Here is a 15,515-nt window from a genome sequence, read left to right as displayed (position 1 = left end):
CCCCCCGCGCTCCATCCACTTGCCCAGCGCGACACAAGATACCCACCCAAAGGCGGCAACATGGACCGCAACAGCGAGAAGCTGGGCGTCGACCAGATCGACGACAACACGGCGTACCAGACCGACTCGAACATCCTCGACCATGAGTTCACGCCCGCCGAGCAGAAGCGCATCATCCAGCGCATCGACCGCCGCCTCGTCACCACCGTCGGCTTCATGTACTGTGTGTCCCTCATGGACCGCACTAACTTGGGCGCTGCCGTCATTGCTGGCATGGGGACGGAGCTGATGCTCATTGGGGACCGATACGTGAGTGAAGCGGCCATTCCAGACCTTGATACCTCTGGCTAACGCTGTCTGGCCAGTCGATCGTCACTCTTCTATTCTTCGTGACCTACATCATATTCCAGCCGCCTTCGACCGTCATCTGTCGTTCCATCGGTCCGAGATTCCATCTTGCGGGAGTCACCCTTCTCTGGGGCGCTTGCATGATTGGCATGGGCTTCGTCTCTAAATGGGATCAGCTTGCCGGGCTCAGAATTATCCTGGGGCTGCTCGAAGCTGGCTTCTTCCCCAGCTGCGTCTACCTTCTCAGCACATGGTACACACGATGTAAGTGGCCGGCCAAATCCTGCCTGTCTCTCATCACCTTCAGGATGAGCGCAAACTCACAGCTCGACCAGATGAGATGGGCAAGCGCTATGCAGTCTTCTACCTGCTGGGATGTGTCGCGTCCGCCTTCGCAGGCATCCTGGCCTACGGGCTCATGCAGATGAACGGGCTCGCAGATCTGACGGGATGGCGCTGGATCTTCATCATCGAGGGAACCCTCACCTGCGTGATCGGCATCGCCGGCTACTGGCTCCTCGTCGACTTCCCGGACTCCAAGAGGAAGTCGTGGCGCTTCCTGCCGGAGCGCGAGCGCGCTTGGGTCGTGGCGCGGGTCAACGCCGACCGCGGCGACGCAAAGGTCCACGCCTTCTCCATGGCCAGCTTCTTGCGCGGCGGCATGGACTGGAAGATCTGGGCGTACGCGCTCATCTTCTTCAACACCACCACCATCACCTACGCCCTCGCCTACTTCCTGCCCGTCATCCTGAACGAGTCCCTCGGGTTCGAGGTCGGCGCCGCCCAGTGCCTCGTCGCCCCTCCCTACGCCTTCGCTGGCTTCGTCATGTTCGGGACCGGCTGGCTCGGCGACAAGTACAAGGTCCGGGGCATCCCCATCCTCATCAACATGGCATTCTGCATCATTGGCCTGCCCATCATGGGATTCCACCCGAACCCCTCCGTCAGATATTTTGGCGTCTTCCTCGTCACCGCTGGTGCCAACTCCAACGTGCCCGCAACCATGTCGTACCAGGCCACCAACATCCGCGGCCAGTGGAAGCGGGCGTTCTGCTCTGCCACGCTGGTCGGGTTCGGCGGACTCGGCGGTATCGCTGGTTCCTTGGTCTTCCGGTAAGTTTTTCTCTTCAGTCTACCCTACCCCTCAGCAAATACGACTCCACGCGACCAACGGCTATCTAATGCTAACTGAGATGCCCGCAGAAACCAGGACAAGCCGTCCTATCACCCGGGCCTGTATGCCTGCATCGCCTGCACCCTGCTCAACTTCATCCTGGTCGGGATCCTCACCGTCTACTTCAAGATCGAGAACCGCCGCGCAGACAGGGGCGAGAAGGAGCTCGAGTCCAACGACGAGGACTTCCAGCCTGGGTTCCGGTACACGTGGTAGACTTGATTTGGGTCACGCGCGAGCGAATAGTTTTTACTGTAAATTGCTCTCGGTGGGAAGTTTGTACGAGCAGCATGTCACTTTACAATCTTGAGGCTCATCTCGCTAGAAGAAGAAGATCCATTATGAAACATGAATTACGAATGCCTTGTACCGATTACCGATTCAGTGCACTTGATGTGAATTTCAAGATGGGGCACCGGGCTTTTCTGCCAAGCCGGAGGGTGTGTGACAAGAGGCAGTTGTGCTCCGACTTGGCGGCTGAGATTGTCTTTCGTGTAGTGTACGTTATCGTGTGTCGTTTCCCGTATTTGCGTCACGGTGCAGCTCTTCTAAGTTGGGGGTGTGAGTGGGTACAGACGTCTACACAACTCGGAACGCTCGGAACTGGCGGTGATGTGGACGCGGCGTCCACATCCACGGTATCCGCTATGTTCGGACAGAAGGGCCAAATCGTACTGCCTTTGTCCAAGACTTTAAAATATTGGAGTTGGCCGGATAGTGCTTGGGAAGGATGCTTTTGGTCCCGTTAGGCGAAAGTATATGCCACCGGAGATTGCTAACCCCCCTGTGAGCACGACTAAAGCACCAAGCACCAGAGTTTTAACTAGCACTTGGCTGTTCTAGTGTATTCTTGATACTGTGTCACTTCACTTCTTCCCCTCGATTTGTAGTCAACACGAGAAGGTGGCCCGTGGAAGGGAGGTCAGTCTCTGCCTCGTGGTCAGGATGTGCAGGGCAGTCACCTCCATGTGCACAGTCAGGATGCTATGCAGCAGCTAATACCAGCATAACTAGTGCTCAAGTCAGGAAACATGACCCTAGTGGCTGTCTCGAAAGGCGCACTCGAACTATTTGTCCCAGATACATACCTGAGTGCATCAATCATCTGATGCAAGGCTGAGAATCAGTTGAGCCTTTCCCACAATGAAAATTATGTCGCCAATCACTAATTAAGGAGAGCACGGCTTGTAAATCTGAATTCCAGTCCGAACTGAGATCATAGTTTCCTGAGTGCTTGAATCCCCAGTCTGACGTGGGTTTGGACCATTCGAAAACAGAGTATGAGATCTGGGATCACGGTATTCGAGAGGTTGGACTTGAAAAAAACAAACCACCCTCCCAGAATGTTCTCGGGGCAGTCTACGGGTTGACTCCCATAGAGTCAATGCGGCCGATAGCCTCTTTGGTGCAGCACGGGTGTCATAATAACATGCTCTGAGATTTATAACGCAGCTCAAACTTGAAGTGTCTGGAGTCAGCTTCGACGAAATAGTTGGCCAGCCTATACAAACTCTGTCACAAATAACGAAATTGATACCGTAGACATTATCGCGGAATAATGATTCATTGTCAACAGCACAGATGAGTCCAGTTTCACTGGATAAATTTCGAGGTTGGAAAGGTAGAACCGGTGGTTGCTAATGTCGAAATCTCATCCAGGAACCTCACACTTGAGTTTGGTAATTCAGATATCGTGCCTGTCTTCTCTGCCAGCGAGGGGCATCTCTCCGGTGCAGAAAAAAGAACGTGAGTCCATCTTTGAGGATGATCTCGTTTTCATCCCGACACGCCTCTATGTACCTCAGCTGTTGCAGTCGTGCGTGTATCGTCTTCGGTTTGCCGCTTCATCAATTTACTTGCCATAAATCCAGGCCAAGGAGTCGAGCTATCTCGCAGCGGTTCATCACATCGGAACTTGAATAGCGCTCAGGGTGCGACTTTGTGTGCCCGTACAGTGTATCTCCTAGCTAATCATGCTCCTTTGAGGCCAGCCATTGATACTCGGTCTTCGTAGTGATTATCATGCTGCAGCCTCATTGTTGGGGTGCTGATTTCATCCATTCGATAGATGAGTAGGTTGCCGTTCTCTAGATCCTGGCTGGTGTTACCTTGGGAGTAAATGGTACCAAGAGAATCTTGGAGTCCTAGAGGTCATTTCTTCCGGAACGGGAGCGAGGGTAGCAGTACAATCTTGTCTAAGGGTCTGACCGGATCAGAGTTGAGGCATGAAGCTCAACATCAGTATAAGCAGTATTTCCCGGAAAGCCACAGCTCTGGCCATTATCACGCAGTGCTGCCGTCGTTCATGCTTGCGCGGACACTTTCTTTCCTAGAAGACGAAGAGTCAGGATTGTTCTTTTTTCACAAAAGAAAAAGATAATATAAAAAATATATGAAAAAAAAAAGGGCCCCAAAGGTTTTACCACAACATCTCAGTGAGTTATTGAGATGGGACAGCTACGTGGAAACGATGGGAGACACTGACATACCATGGCTGCAACTCCGCAACCTTTGCTTCCTCTCCCCATTCAATAAGCCAACCCTCAAGCTTGATGAGTTGCTGGAAGAGGAGCGGTTTTGCACCGCCACGCTCGACCCTTGTATCAATAGCAGAACGTAGATAAGCCTCGGCGAGCTCCTTGTCACCCTCCTCCTTGGCAATGTCAGCCATGTACAGTTCGCAGTTCAGCTTCGCGATCTGGCACTCTCCCTCCGGCATCCGCTGTAAAGTCAACACGAGGAGGGATTTCAGGTAATACTTGGATCCGCCGCGGGCCTCGACCCTCTGCCGCTCCAACTCGGTGAGGAAGAACAGCTCGGCGACGGCTTCAGGCGAGCCCTCGCCGAAGTCTGCTGCTTTTTGCCGGCATATATCCCGCTGCCTCTCGGCGAGGTACGCACCCGGCAGGGCATCATAGCCCGCCGACTCGCCCAGGTCCAGCCACCTAGGGAAGTTCACGGCGCATTCTGGCGCGCCTAGCGCGGTGTCTGTCGTCTCTAACAGACATGTCCAGGCCCGTAAAGCGAGGTTGTGTAGGGTGAGAGCATCTTGGTCGTTTAAAGCAGCCAGACCTTGAAGGACTTTGCGGAGAGGATGATGCTCAGACCAACCCTTGAGAGACTTTGGATCAGTGGCTGGGTTTATCCCTCGGTCACACCAATGAATGGGGAGGGATGGTCGCATACCAAATTTGGCTCAGCGGCTGCGGCTGCGGCGTAGTTCACCAGCGCCTTGATGATCCTCCCAACACGCTCTTTTTGCCCGGGGACGCTCAAGAGGTGGACAGCCATGAGGAATATTCTGTTGAGAATCTGAGGAGGCTCGTAGCGAAGCAGGGCATTTATCTGACCTGGAACTTGTCTCAGGAGAACAACGGCCTCGTCCATCTTCTCGTCCCGGACAAGATCCCTCAGGAGATGCATGGAGTCGGTTACCTGTTTCGAATCCGGGTGGGCGGTGCGGCCCAAAACGAAATCCGCATCTATCATCTGGGCGTACATGTAACCGCGCGTGTGGGTCAGCACGGCTTCGGATATGTAGAAGACATCCGGAGGCCTAATGGACGGCGGCCGTGGCGAAGAGGGCCACCTTGCCTGCGCTGTCGGCTGGGTAGTCTGCACGACGGTCTCTTTCTTACGTCGTAGATGTAGCGCCAGCCGTTGAGAGTCCACTACGCGTCCTGTTGCCAGCACGACAGGGCGTCTTGTCTCGCTCACGGTGCTCATGAGCGACCCGACGTCCTCGGTCGTAGTTCTGATATTCTTAGAATATCCCCACTGCTTGATCCGAACCTTATACATCTTGGACCTGGGCAAGTCAGATAACTGAGGCGGTCATGTGGTATCTAAGCAGCACTTACGACGCTACGAAATTGTAGTCCCTGGCCATTATATCCATGACCTCTTTGAGCGTCTTTCTCTCGTTGATATAGAGACGTTTGATGGTCGGCCTATGCCGGCTCCAATCATTGATGCTAGGGCCACTGCTTCCCTCACCCAGCGACCTCGTCGCGCCAGGCGTGGACGTGGTTGCCATTGCGCCAGGGGTGGCAGAACGCAGTATATCCGGCAAAGCATTAGTGCACCTTCCAAGGCCTCGCTCTATTCCATCGGGTGCTTACAATATTAAGAGCCGTGAGCGAGTTTTAGGTGCATTTTCTGATGAGAACGGATATTCACAGCGCTCAAATCGGAGGATATAGGGGAAATGCTTAGTCAGCAGCCGTCCAGTGGTTGCAGCCAATCAGAGCGCATCTCCCACTGCTAATTTATACGCCTAATTCACATGCCTAGGGCCTCTAGGTGTGTGAATTAGGTGTGTAAATTAGGCGTGCGAATTGGGTGTGCAAATTGGATACGACAGTTGAGCAGTTGAATCAATGCTCTACACACTAATTTGGGTGGTGGGCGTTATTGGTGCACCGGGGGCAACATGTACCCCCAGTATACCCCCCGATTTGAGCCCTGCGAATTTCCGCTCTCTTTCTGATACGTTTGGGAGTGAACTCATCTGCCATTGCTACGGTAATGCTTCTAGATTGGGGTATACGAGTTACTGCCCTTGGCTCACTTGCTTTGAGTTTATTCGGAACTTTCTTCGTCACTCTGATAGTTATACCTCTAATAGCCGCCTACGTGCATGGTCTCGTGGGGATTTAAGACTCCACGACCATTCGGTCCAGGGATAGATTACCTGGGTACATAACATTCCTAACCCAGTTTTCAACACTCCACGGCCGAGTTATGGTCCCCAAGCATCGACCTGCCAGGATGCTTTGCCCACCGCCAGCACAAGACACAACCAAACCCAGGGCCGTAGAGTCCAGGGGCCAGGGGACTAAATTTGCCTCTGAATAACTTCATAAAACTAAGGGCTCGTTCATTTCCTGGACTAGGGAGTTCCATGCACGACAAATATGTGCGTATGCAGAGGCATCCATTGTGGCTGCGTGTTCAACAGGCATTACGTTGCTTACGGTCAGATGGAAATGTAACGCGACAGAATTAAAAAAAAAAAAAAAAAAAAAACGAACAAAGATGCCGTGATTGCAATTTTGTGGATATCAATCTGTTCTCCCGACCTCGGTCTCCGTTTTTTTTTTTTTTTGGTTTCTTTTCAATGTGAATACCAATTTTCCATAATATCAGCTCCCACGACCAAGAGATTCGTTTCACGTGCCACATGTCTCAGTCCTTCGTCAACTCTTTACCAGCCTCCGTTGGGGCACTTAGAAGCACCATTAGGAGCCCAACCGCAGCATGAGCCGTCACCTCCACCGGGACCAACACACTGTAATGACCCATGTCAGTAGTTTGAATTGCTAGTGGAGAGGAAACCATGTGACTCACCGAACCAATATCGCAAGGGTAGTTGATCAAGCCCCATCGGCAAGAAGATCCATTGCACGACTTCATTTTCGAGTTAGCAATGAAAAAGCCAGGTGTAAAACCAGGAGCGACTCACTCCAGTGGAGCTGAAATCAGAAGGACAGTTCTTCCGCTTGAAAATCCGGCTAGGGTGCGTCTCCTCAGGAGAAGTGGGTGCGGCAATGGCAGCAGAGAATGCCGCAGCGAAGGCGAAGAGTGACACGATCGTCTTGTCGATGATAGTTGATACTCGAACAAGAATGGCGGCACCGGGACTCCGAGAATACTGGGGACTCAGAGCTGAGAATTCGAACCAACAGTGCCTTGTATTACTCAAAAGAGCCGGCTGAAGGAAGCAAAGGAGTGGATGTATCGTGTTCAGGACCCAGTCAGTTGGACTCATCTCGAGCCAACGGCATCTTGTCTTACTCTAAACAGCGGACGGAACCACAGGAGTGGATACACGGTGTTCAGGACCCGCCACTTGGGGGTGTCAGACAATAGAACTTGCCACCCTGTCTGCGATTCAGATGATGCCGTTCTGCGTCCGCTGGTGCATGTGCTTGCGTTGGAGCGGCGGCGGCTGACGGCATGCCTCTGAAGATCTCCGACAACGACCGGCGGATGTCGGCAGTATTAGACTAGCATGTAGTCAGCTTGGAGGAAGTCGGTCATCAGCCGTGTTCGGAAACCGCACCGTCCTCTCCCCACCGGTCTGGAGACTGCACGTAGAACACCATGCGCTCTCACTCAGCAGCAACAGCTGGTAAGTCTGGTGCTCTAAAACCACAACAACTAATAATGACGCCAGCCGTATGTTGGTCTCACAACTCTTCATGCGAGGAGTATCCCACCGAGAGCCACAGCTAGTCCAATGTCAGCGCAGCACAGCGATTCCTCAGCTGACTGGGCCTTCAGTGTACTTGACTCGGCCGAGATATACGAAGGATCAATGTGACCCTCAGAAGAACCCGGTATTCTTCACCAGCCTCGCCCGTGTTAGTGTTTTGCAGAACCCCAGTATTTTATGCATGTTGGTTGTTGGCCTGGTTCGTGCGCCTGGCTCGTCGGCCTGAGCTTGCGATCGTTGGCACCTGCTCATGGTGAATCAATTCTCTGGCATGTTGTCGTCCAATTCAACCCGTAGATACAGACCCGGAGGCGGAAAGTTGATGAGCAGATGAAGGGCGTTGAAGCCAGCTGAGCCCCTGCGCTAGTTAGAGCCACCCTCATTGACGCTGGTCGCTGAGTGGCACTAGCACTTGCCCCTGGAACCCTGCATCGGCCCGTACCTTGACTGAGGTGAGGACTTGAAAAGAGAGGGCGACACACGTTCCAGAACGGGCGACCGAGATGGAGAAGCCCAGGTTTGTCTCCCACAATCTCATCATCGCAACCCTGCCATGACATCGCAGGTTTGTTTGTCGTGATCTCGAGTGCCGTCGAGCTAGCTCCGATGCATCTGTCAGGCGTCCTATCCATAAAGACAGAGACATTTCCACACGGCTGCCTCAGTCTCTCTGCTCTCGTCGCTGTGCCTATCTGTCATTGTTCAGCAAGCATTGGCCTCGCTCGAAGAACAGGACCAGGATCCGAGGATATCTCCTCCGTGCTTGCCTCAAAGAAGCAGGCTAGTGCTCCAGCTTCGAGTGAGGAACCCCTTCAAACAGGTGCAATAATCGTTCTGAGAAGGATTCGGACTGCGAAGAAGCGTGCCTCTGAGGGTGTTGCCAACATGTTCTACTGATATCGGACTGCTTGCTCAATTCGACCAATCCGAGTGACTCGGACCTCGGAAACTGTGATGCGAATTTTGACTCGCCGAAGCGGCCTGAAACTGACAGCGGTAAGTCCGGAGGCAACGGATTTATGTCATGCAGTATGTGAGCAATTAGACTCGGAGTTGAAACCGTGAAGCACCGGCGGAAGCGCCAGCAAGGGAGACCAGAGAGAGCCTCCAATCCATGCCACATCCTGACCTTCCACGCCGATTCGACGGCGACCCTGCCCCTGGCTTACGCCTTTGATTTGGAAATATGGAATATAAGCTCTTATCGTCTGTTAAGCCCTCAACGGTCTCCAATCACATCGGAAGTATCAGAGCTGTGATCGTCCTGATCCAGAACGTTATGCTTTCGCCTACCTTCCGCTCACAGGCTTGCGATTCGAGCAAACCTAAAACTCCGTACGATGATGCCCCAGGGGTCGCATGGATTCCACCCTGATACCTCACAACGAACAGGCAGGGGCGGTAGCCTCGCGAAGAACGTGTTAAGCGATGGGTTCACCCTCACAACCGGGTTCCTGGTGCCCGGGGTTGATGTGAGAGCTACTGAGGCCCGCAGGGGTATCTGACGGGCTAGAGTATAAGTCAAAGCTTCAGCCGAAGATCTGGCATGTGTGCTGATCAGACACAACAACTCACACTCTTCCTCTCTTGGTACCTGCCGAGGCCACAGATCTCGCCAGTCGTCTGTCCTTTACTGTTTGCTCTACTGTCGCCGAGATGGCCTCACCCGCCGAAGAGAAGACTGGCCTGTACGCCAACACCACAGCCATCAAGCAGAACATGACTTCTGGTGGCAATCTTGCATTTCACAACTTTAACAACGATTTCGCCCACATCTCCAATGCCAACGAGCGACGCAGGCTGGCCCTGGCGGAGATTGATAAAGCCCCCTTTGGCTGGTACCATGTCCGGGCCATTGCTGTAGCAGGAGTAAGTGGTGGTGGTGATCATGACAATTCTGGAGACGAGGAGCGAATAGCTGACCAGTAGCGACACACAGATTGGGTTCTTCACCGACAGCTACGACATCTTCGCTATAGGCCTGGTCACCTCTCTTCTCGGAATAGTCTTTTTCGGGGGCAAGATTCCAGATGCCGACGACACAGCTATCAAGGTTGCCACCTCTGCCGGGACCGTTGCTGGCCAGGTGGGCTTTGGCATACTTGCTGATGTCGTGGGGAGGAAGAAGATGTACGGCCTGGAGCTCATGATCATCATCTTCTCCACGCTCGCCCAGAGCCTGTCGTCCGGCTCGCCCGCCATGTCAATTGTCGGGCTGATTGTGTTCTGGAGGGTGCTGATGGGTGTCGGAATCGGTGGGGACTACCCGCTGTCGGCCATAATCACGTCTGAGTTCGCGACCACCAGATGGCGCGGATTCATGATGAATGCTGTGTTTGCAATGCAGGGCTTTGGCCAGCTGGGTGCTGGCATAGTTCTTCTCACTGTTACTCAAGGGTTCAAGAACTCTCTCGAGCTGTCTGAGACCGTCACCGACTGCTCCAAGAAGGGAGCCTGCGTCAGTGCTGTCGATAAGATGTGGCGGATAATCGTCGGGTATGACTTTCCTTGGATGGATGACTCCCAGCACGGCTCACGCAAAAGAAAGCCCAAGCCCCAGGGACGCTGCAGAATACGAGTATGTGCAAATCACTGACATAAAGACTGGAGCAGATTTGGAGCGGTACCGGGGTGCTTCGCGCTTTACTTCCGCCTGACGATTCCAGAGACGCCTCGCTATACCTTCGATGTCGAGCGGGACGTCCAAAAGGCTGTGGAAGATGTCACCACGTACCGCCAGGGCAAGTGGGGCGAAGGTGAGGTGGACGAGCTTGCGCGGGCCCAAGCCAAGCAGTCGGCGAAGGTGGACCTTGATGTGCCCAGGGCGTCGTGGTCCGACTTTATTTCGCATTATCGGGAGTGGCGGCATCTGAAGGTGTTGCTCGGATGCGCCCTGTCGTGGTTCTTCCTGGTAAGTAGCACTCTGTTGGTTGCTGCCGAGGGAGATGTCTCGTGGAGACAGGCACATTCCGAAACGAATACTGACATGTACTGCAGGACATTGCCTTTTATGGTCTTGGTCTCAACAACACCATCATCCTGAGCACCATCGGCTTCACCGGAGGCAGCAATGTGTACCAGATCTACTACCGGACAGCCATCGGCAACCTGATTCTTGTTCTGGCCGGTGCGGTGCCGGGCTACTGGGTGTCTGCTGTGTTGATCGACACGGTCGGGCGCAAGCCTATCCAGCTGTTCGGCTTCTTCATGCTGACGGTGCTGTTCTGCGTCATCGGCTTCGGGTTCTGGACGCTGTCGGGCGGCGCCTTCATGGCGCTGTTCACGCTGAGCCAGTTCTTCTTCAACGCGGGGCCCAACTCGACGACCTTCATCATCCCCGGCGAGGTGTTCCCGACGCGGTACCGGTCGACGTCCCACGGCATCTCGGCAGCGTCTGGAAAGCTGGGCGCAATCATCGCACAGGTTGTCTTTGGGCCTCTGAGGAGCATCGGTGCGGATGCCGCCAAGGCCAAGACAGACCCACGCTGGGCTGCGCCTTTCATTGCCCACATCATGCAGATATTCGCCGCCTTCATGGCATTGGGCTTCTGCACGTCCTGGCTGGTGCCCGAGCCGGCGAGGAAGACGCTCGAGGAGCTTGCAGGAGAGGACGGGAGCGTTGTCAGTGTAGTCGACACCGTCTCAGCGGGCGACAAGGGCTTCGGTCAAGGCAGAGCAAGCCGCGCCTCGAATGGCAGCTAGTGTCCCTCTCATGTCACCAGTGTGCAACACTCCAGGCTACCTATTTTGAACCTCTTCTGCTGTGCAGAGAAAATAGACCATGAGTATGTTGTACAGTAGAAAGTTCTGGTATCTATCTATTACTAGTAGTAGATTAGCAATTCGCAAGATGAATGTGGAGGAGAAACAGCACCCAGCCAATGTCTGTCCAGGGCGCGGTCCCACTCAGTCTGGGGGATCCCTGCTCCCGCACAGCTAGCTCCATCTGACAGGACTGACGTAGCGGTGGTCAGGGGCTGAGGCTGAGCTCCAGAGAACCCCTCTGTTGTGTGTAGATCCAGAGCGCACCCTCCCCACCAGACACAGGATGGTAAACCGCAATCCGTCCATCGTCCAAACTCCCAATCTTCTGATCTGATGTCGTGAACTCCCAAGTTGCATCTCGCAACTGCAACCCCCCTCCCCCTTCAACGGGAAGCGCATCGCCGACAGACCGACCGACCCAGGCACGATGGCCTCATTTCTCCGTGGAAAGCAGGCGGGCATGCAGAAGGACCTGTCCGCCGCCATCCTCCCGCACCTCTTCATCCCGGACGAGCAGGCCCGCTTCGGCATCAACTCGCAGATCAGGTAGGCTGTTCAGGTTTAACGGGCGGGTGGTGGTGGTGGTATCAGACGGCTAGGCTAACTCGTGCGCACAGCTGCCTCGCATACGACCCCGTCCAGTCCCTCCTAGCCGTCGGCACCAACGAGTCCAAGTTCGGCAACGGCCAGATATACGTCTTTGGACAGAGCAGAATACAAAAGTACTTCCAGCACAACAAGCCCGGCTCCATCCGGAGCCTCCACTTCTCCGCCAACAGGCTCATCAGCCTCAACACCAGGGGCGAGCTGACGATATGGGACCTGGACACGGCCAGAAGAATCGCTGGTGGGCCATGTGGCAGCGGCGTTGTCAGCGTCGTCACAGATCCCATGCTGGACTGGGCCCTCATCGGCCAGTCCAGCGGCGAAGTGTCCGCCTACGACCTGGACCGCGAGAGGCTGTCCCCCTTCCGCACTCCCAACTTCTGGCGAGAGAAGGACCCCAAGTCCACCATGGCCCACCTCGTCTCCATCCAGCTACACCCTCGCGACATTGGCAAGTTGCTGGTAGCCTACACACACGGCGCTGTCATCTACTCGTTCAAACAGAACCAGGCCACCAAGTTCTTCGAGTACGTCTTGCCACCAGGGGCTCCAGGCGGCAACTCGGAGAACGTCGACTCCTTGCGCAGGCCGAGGTTGCTACATGCTGCCTGGCACCCTACCGGCACTTTCATCCTGACAGCTCACGATGACGGGAGTCTTGTGTTCTGGGACCCCAAGGATGGCCGGGTCGTCATGGCGAGGTCCCTGTACGAGACTAGTGTCGACCAGGTGACTTCGAGTCCTCCGCCTCCGAGACTCATCCAGCCATTCACCAAGATCTCATGGTGCTGCAAAGAGAATCCAGACGATACTGCTCTCCTCATCGCCGGGGGACAGGCGGCAGATGAGCCACAAAAAGGTCTGACTTTCTTGGAGCTGGGTCAGACCCCGGTCTACGCAACCTCGTCCTGGCAGGCACTGGGGGATCACTTCAAGGCCAAGCGCCAACAACTCCTACCCATTCCACCAGGCACCGACGTGACCAACTACTGCTTGCTCCCACGGTCAACACCTCACTTCTCCGGGGCTCAGGACCCGATCGCGATCCTGGCCACGCTGTCCTCGGGCGAGCTGATCACCATGAGCTTCCCCTCCGGGTACCCAATCAGCCCCACCAACCAACTTCACCCTTCGCTGTCATTCGTGCATCCCTTCGTTACCAAGGTTGTAGTCTCGACTCTAGACCGCGGTCGATGGCTGGGGATGATGGAGAAGCGCAGTAAAGGAGAGGATCTGCTCAAGGGGGGGGCGGAGGCCCCCAAGCCACGAAGGCGATATGAGGGCAGAAACATCATCCAGGTGGCCCATGCCGACAGCACCATTCGCCTCTGGGACCTCGGGCATGCTGATGAGATGGAAAACCCCACACAGTTGCAGGTCGATCTCTCCAGGGCTCTCGATCGATTTGAAAACGTCGACGTGTCTGCCATGCACCTGGCAGCAAACAGTGGTGATTTCGCTGCCGGTACTACCAGCGGCGACGTTGTCATCTACCGTTGGGGCGGAAATCATAGCTACGGCCAGGAAGATAACAAGCAGCTCGAAAGCAACCCCGGTGGCCTGGTTGACATCAGCTCAAGAACCGAGCCTTCGTTGAAGGAAGGTCTTCAGCCTTTCGTCTTGTATGAGACTGCGCAAGGGCCTATCACTGCTCTTTGCGTTTCTGACGTTGGTTTCGTAGCTGTAGGGTCTGAGGGTGGCGGTGTTAGCATCATCGACCTGCGTGGTCCCACCGTGATTTTCAAGGGGTCCATGGGAGAGTTGGCGCAGAAGGAGAAGAGGTCGTCATTCCTCAGAGGACACTCGAGCGCCACTGCGACAAAGGACTACCCGGTCGTCATTGAGTTCGGAATCATGACGCTCGACGATGACAACTACTCCAGCATCGCATGTTTTGTGGGTACCGCTCAGGGTAAAGTGGCCACGTTCAAGCTGCTGCCCTCTGGCAACAGTTACTCAGCCAAACTGGCCGGTGTTGCAAATCTGGGCGACAAGGTCATCGCTATCTGCCCGATTCAGGCGGACACTGGCCGGCCCGCCGCAGCTACTCCAGAGGTCATGGGTGGCCTTAGGAACGGCCAGCATGTTAATGGCGTCCTGGTCGTCGGTAAGTCTTCTGCCTTCCCCTCCCACTTCCCTCCGAACTGAACACTGGCTAACACGCCCCAGCGACTCAAAATGAGGCCCGCATTTTCAAGCCTGCTAGTTCCAAAGGTGCCTCGAAGTCCTTTGACGATGTTCTCTGCGACGCAGCCGCTGTCACCGAGTTCGAGCTACACGGTTTCGCATTGGTAGCGACCTTCGGCGACGGGAGCGCTCGCGCGTTCTCTCTCCCAGGCTTGAAAGAGTTCGCCAAGGCCCCGCTCCCCACGCTCGACCCCACCAGGAGCACTAGCAATATCGTCGCCTCGACCGGAGACATTATCGGGTGGGCTGGGCCTTCCGAGCTTGTCATCATTCCCGTATGGGGCACTGGCAAGGGCAAGGGCGCTCTGAACAATGACGACAAGCTCATCAACCCTGAGGCCATGATACCGCCGCGGCCAACGATTTCCAACGTGCAGTGGTTGTCCGGGACGCAATACGTATCACCCACAGACCTCGACCTGCTGATTGGTGGGCCCGACAGGCCGGCCTCGAAACGGATGATCGCGGCGGCGGAGGAGGAGGCGAGGCTGGCCAGGGGAGGCCCCGGTGCTAGCTCATCTGGGGCTGGAGCAGCGAGTCAAGAAGGATGGGGGGAGTACCTGCAGCGACAGCTCAACGAAAGAACGGAGAAACTGAATATGATGGGCGACAACATGGAGAGCCTCAACGATCAGAGCCAGGGCTGGGCTGATGATGTGAACAAATTCATTGGAAAGCAGAAGAGGAACGTGGTCATGGGAGGCCTGAAGTCCAAATTTTTCTGATCCCGGCGCTCAGGCTTATTTATTTGACGGCACGGCTTAGAGATATCCAGGTCTAATTTCTATTCTACCATTTGGCTATTTGACGCTTGCGCCATGAAGAAGCGATCCCTTGTTCACGAATCATCCTGTGTTTCGGTCCTGTAGAAACTCTCAGCCTTGCGTGATGAATAATACCACACAACCGGGCTCAACATGATTGCTATTCAAACACATGTGGTACAACAAAGTGCCATTATCACCGGGTCCGCCGTTGGACTGCTCGGGCTGATGTTGTGGTACTTCATGTGCTCGACGGCCCAGACCAGGCTGGCCAAGCAGATTGCTTGGACCCCTACCCAAACGCTGAGCCAGTATAGGATATCCCCGTCGGACATTGACTTTGCCATTGTCTCTCGTTTACGCTGTCACTTCCTTTCCGTTGACTCTTGAGCTGATAATCCTTTGAATATTGGGCATCTGAGATGTGTTGTGTTTATTTGAGTACGGGGCGTGA

General features: G+C 54.8%; 5 protein-coding genes across 5 annotated transcripts; 3 read left to right on the top strand and 2 right to left on the bottom strand.

Moving 5' to 3' along the window:
• Positions 1-60: 60 nt before the first annotated feature.
• INS49_013851 (uncharacterized protein) lies at positions 61-1,738 on the top strand (the record flags this gene model as incomplete). Its single annotated transcript, XM_043174544.1, has 4 exons — positions 61-309; positions 366-612; positions 684-1,461; positions 1,552-1,738. 4 exons carry the CDS (start codon positions 61-63, stop codon positions 1,736-1,738), a joined length of 1,461 nt encoding a protein of 486 aa, XP_043021489.1.
• A 2,067-nt stretch (positions 1,739-3,805) lies between these two features.
• On the bottom strand, positions 3,806-5,558 carry INS49_013850 (uncharacterized protein; the record flags this gene model as incomplete). Its single annotated transcript, XM_043174543.1, has 5 exons — positions 3,806-3,851; positions 4,012-4,498; positions 4,634-4,643; positions 4,709-5,330; positions 5,383-5,558. 5 exons carry the CDS (start codon positions 5,556-5,558, stop codon positions 3,806-3,808), a joined length of 1,341 nt encoding a protein of 446 aa, XP_043021488.1.
• A 1,170-nt stretch (positions 5,559-6,728) lies between these two features.
• On the bottom strand, positions 6,729-7,292 carry INS49_013849 (uncharacterized protein; the record flags this gene model as incomplete). Its single annotated transcript, XM_043174542.1, has 3 exons — positions 6,729-6,812; positions 6,872-6,931; positions 6,987-7,292. The coding sequence occupies 3 exons, from the start codon at positions 7,290-7,292 to the stop codon at positions 6,729-6,731; spliced, it is 450 nt and encodes a 149-aa protein (XP_043021487.1).
• A 2,103-nt stretch (positions 7,293-9,395) lies between these two features.
• Positions 9,396-11,441, top strand: INS49_013848 (uncharacterized protein; the record flags this gene model as incomplete). The annotated part of the gene is made up of 4 exons (XM_043174541.1): positions 9,396-9,608; positions 9,679-10,235; positions 10,353-10,650; positions 10,737-11,441. The coding sequence occupies 4 exons, from the start codon at positions 9,396-9,398 to the stop codon at positions 11,439-11,441; spliced, it is 1,773 nt and encodes a 590-aa protein (XP_043021486.1).
• A 490-nt stretch (positions 11,442-11,931) lies between these two features.
• Positions 11,932-15,022, top strand: INS49_013847 (uncharacterized protein; the record flags this gene model as incomplete). The annotated part of the gene is made up of 3 exons (XM_043174540.1): positions 11,932-12,050; positions 12,122-14,217; positions 14,280-15,022. 3 exons carry the CDS (start codon positions 11,932-11,934, stop codon positions 15,020-15,022), a joined length of 2,958 nt encoding a protein of 985 aa, XP_043021485.1.
• Positions 15,023-15,515: the final 493 nt, after the last annotated feature.

Source organism: Diaporthe citri (genome assembly GCF_014595645.1).
Source record: "Diaporthe citri strain NFHF-8-4 chromosome Unknown scaffold_7, whole genome shotgun sequence".
Taxonomy (NCBI): Eukaryota; Fungi; Ascomycota; class Sordariomycetes; order Diaporthales; family Diaporthaceae; genus Diaporthe; species Diaporthe citri.
Note: the sequence above shows the minus strand (reverse complement) of the source record. Positions and strands in the feature narration are given on the sequence as shown.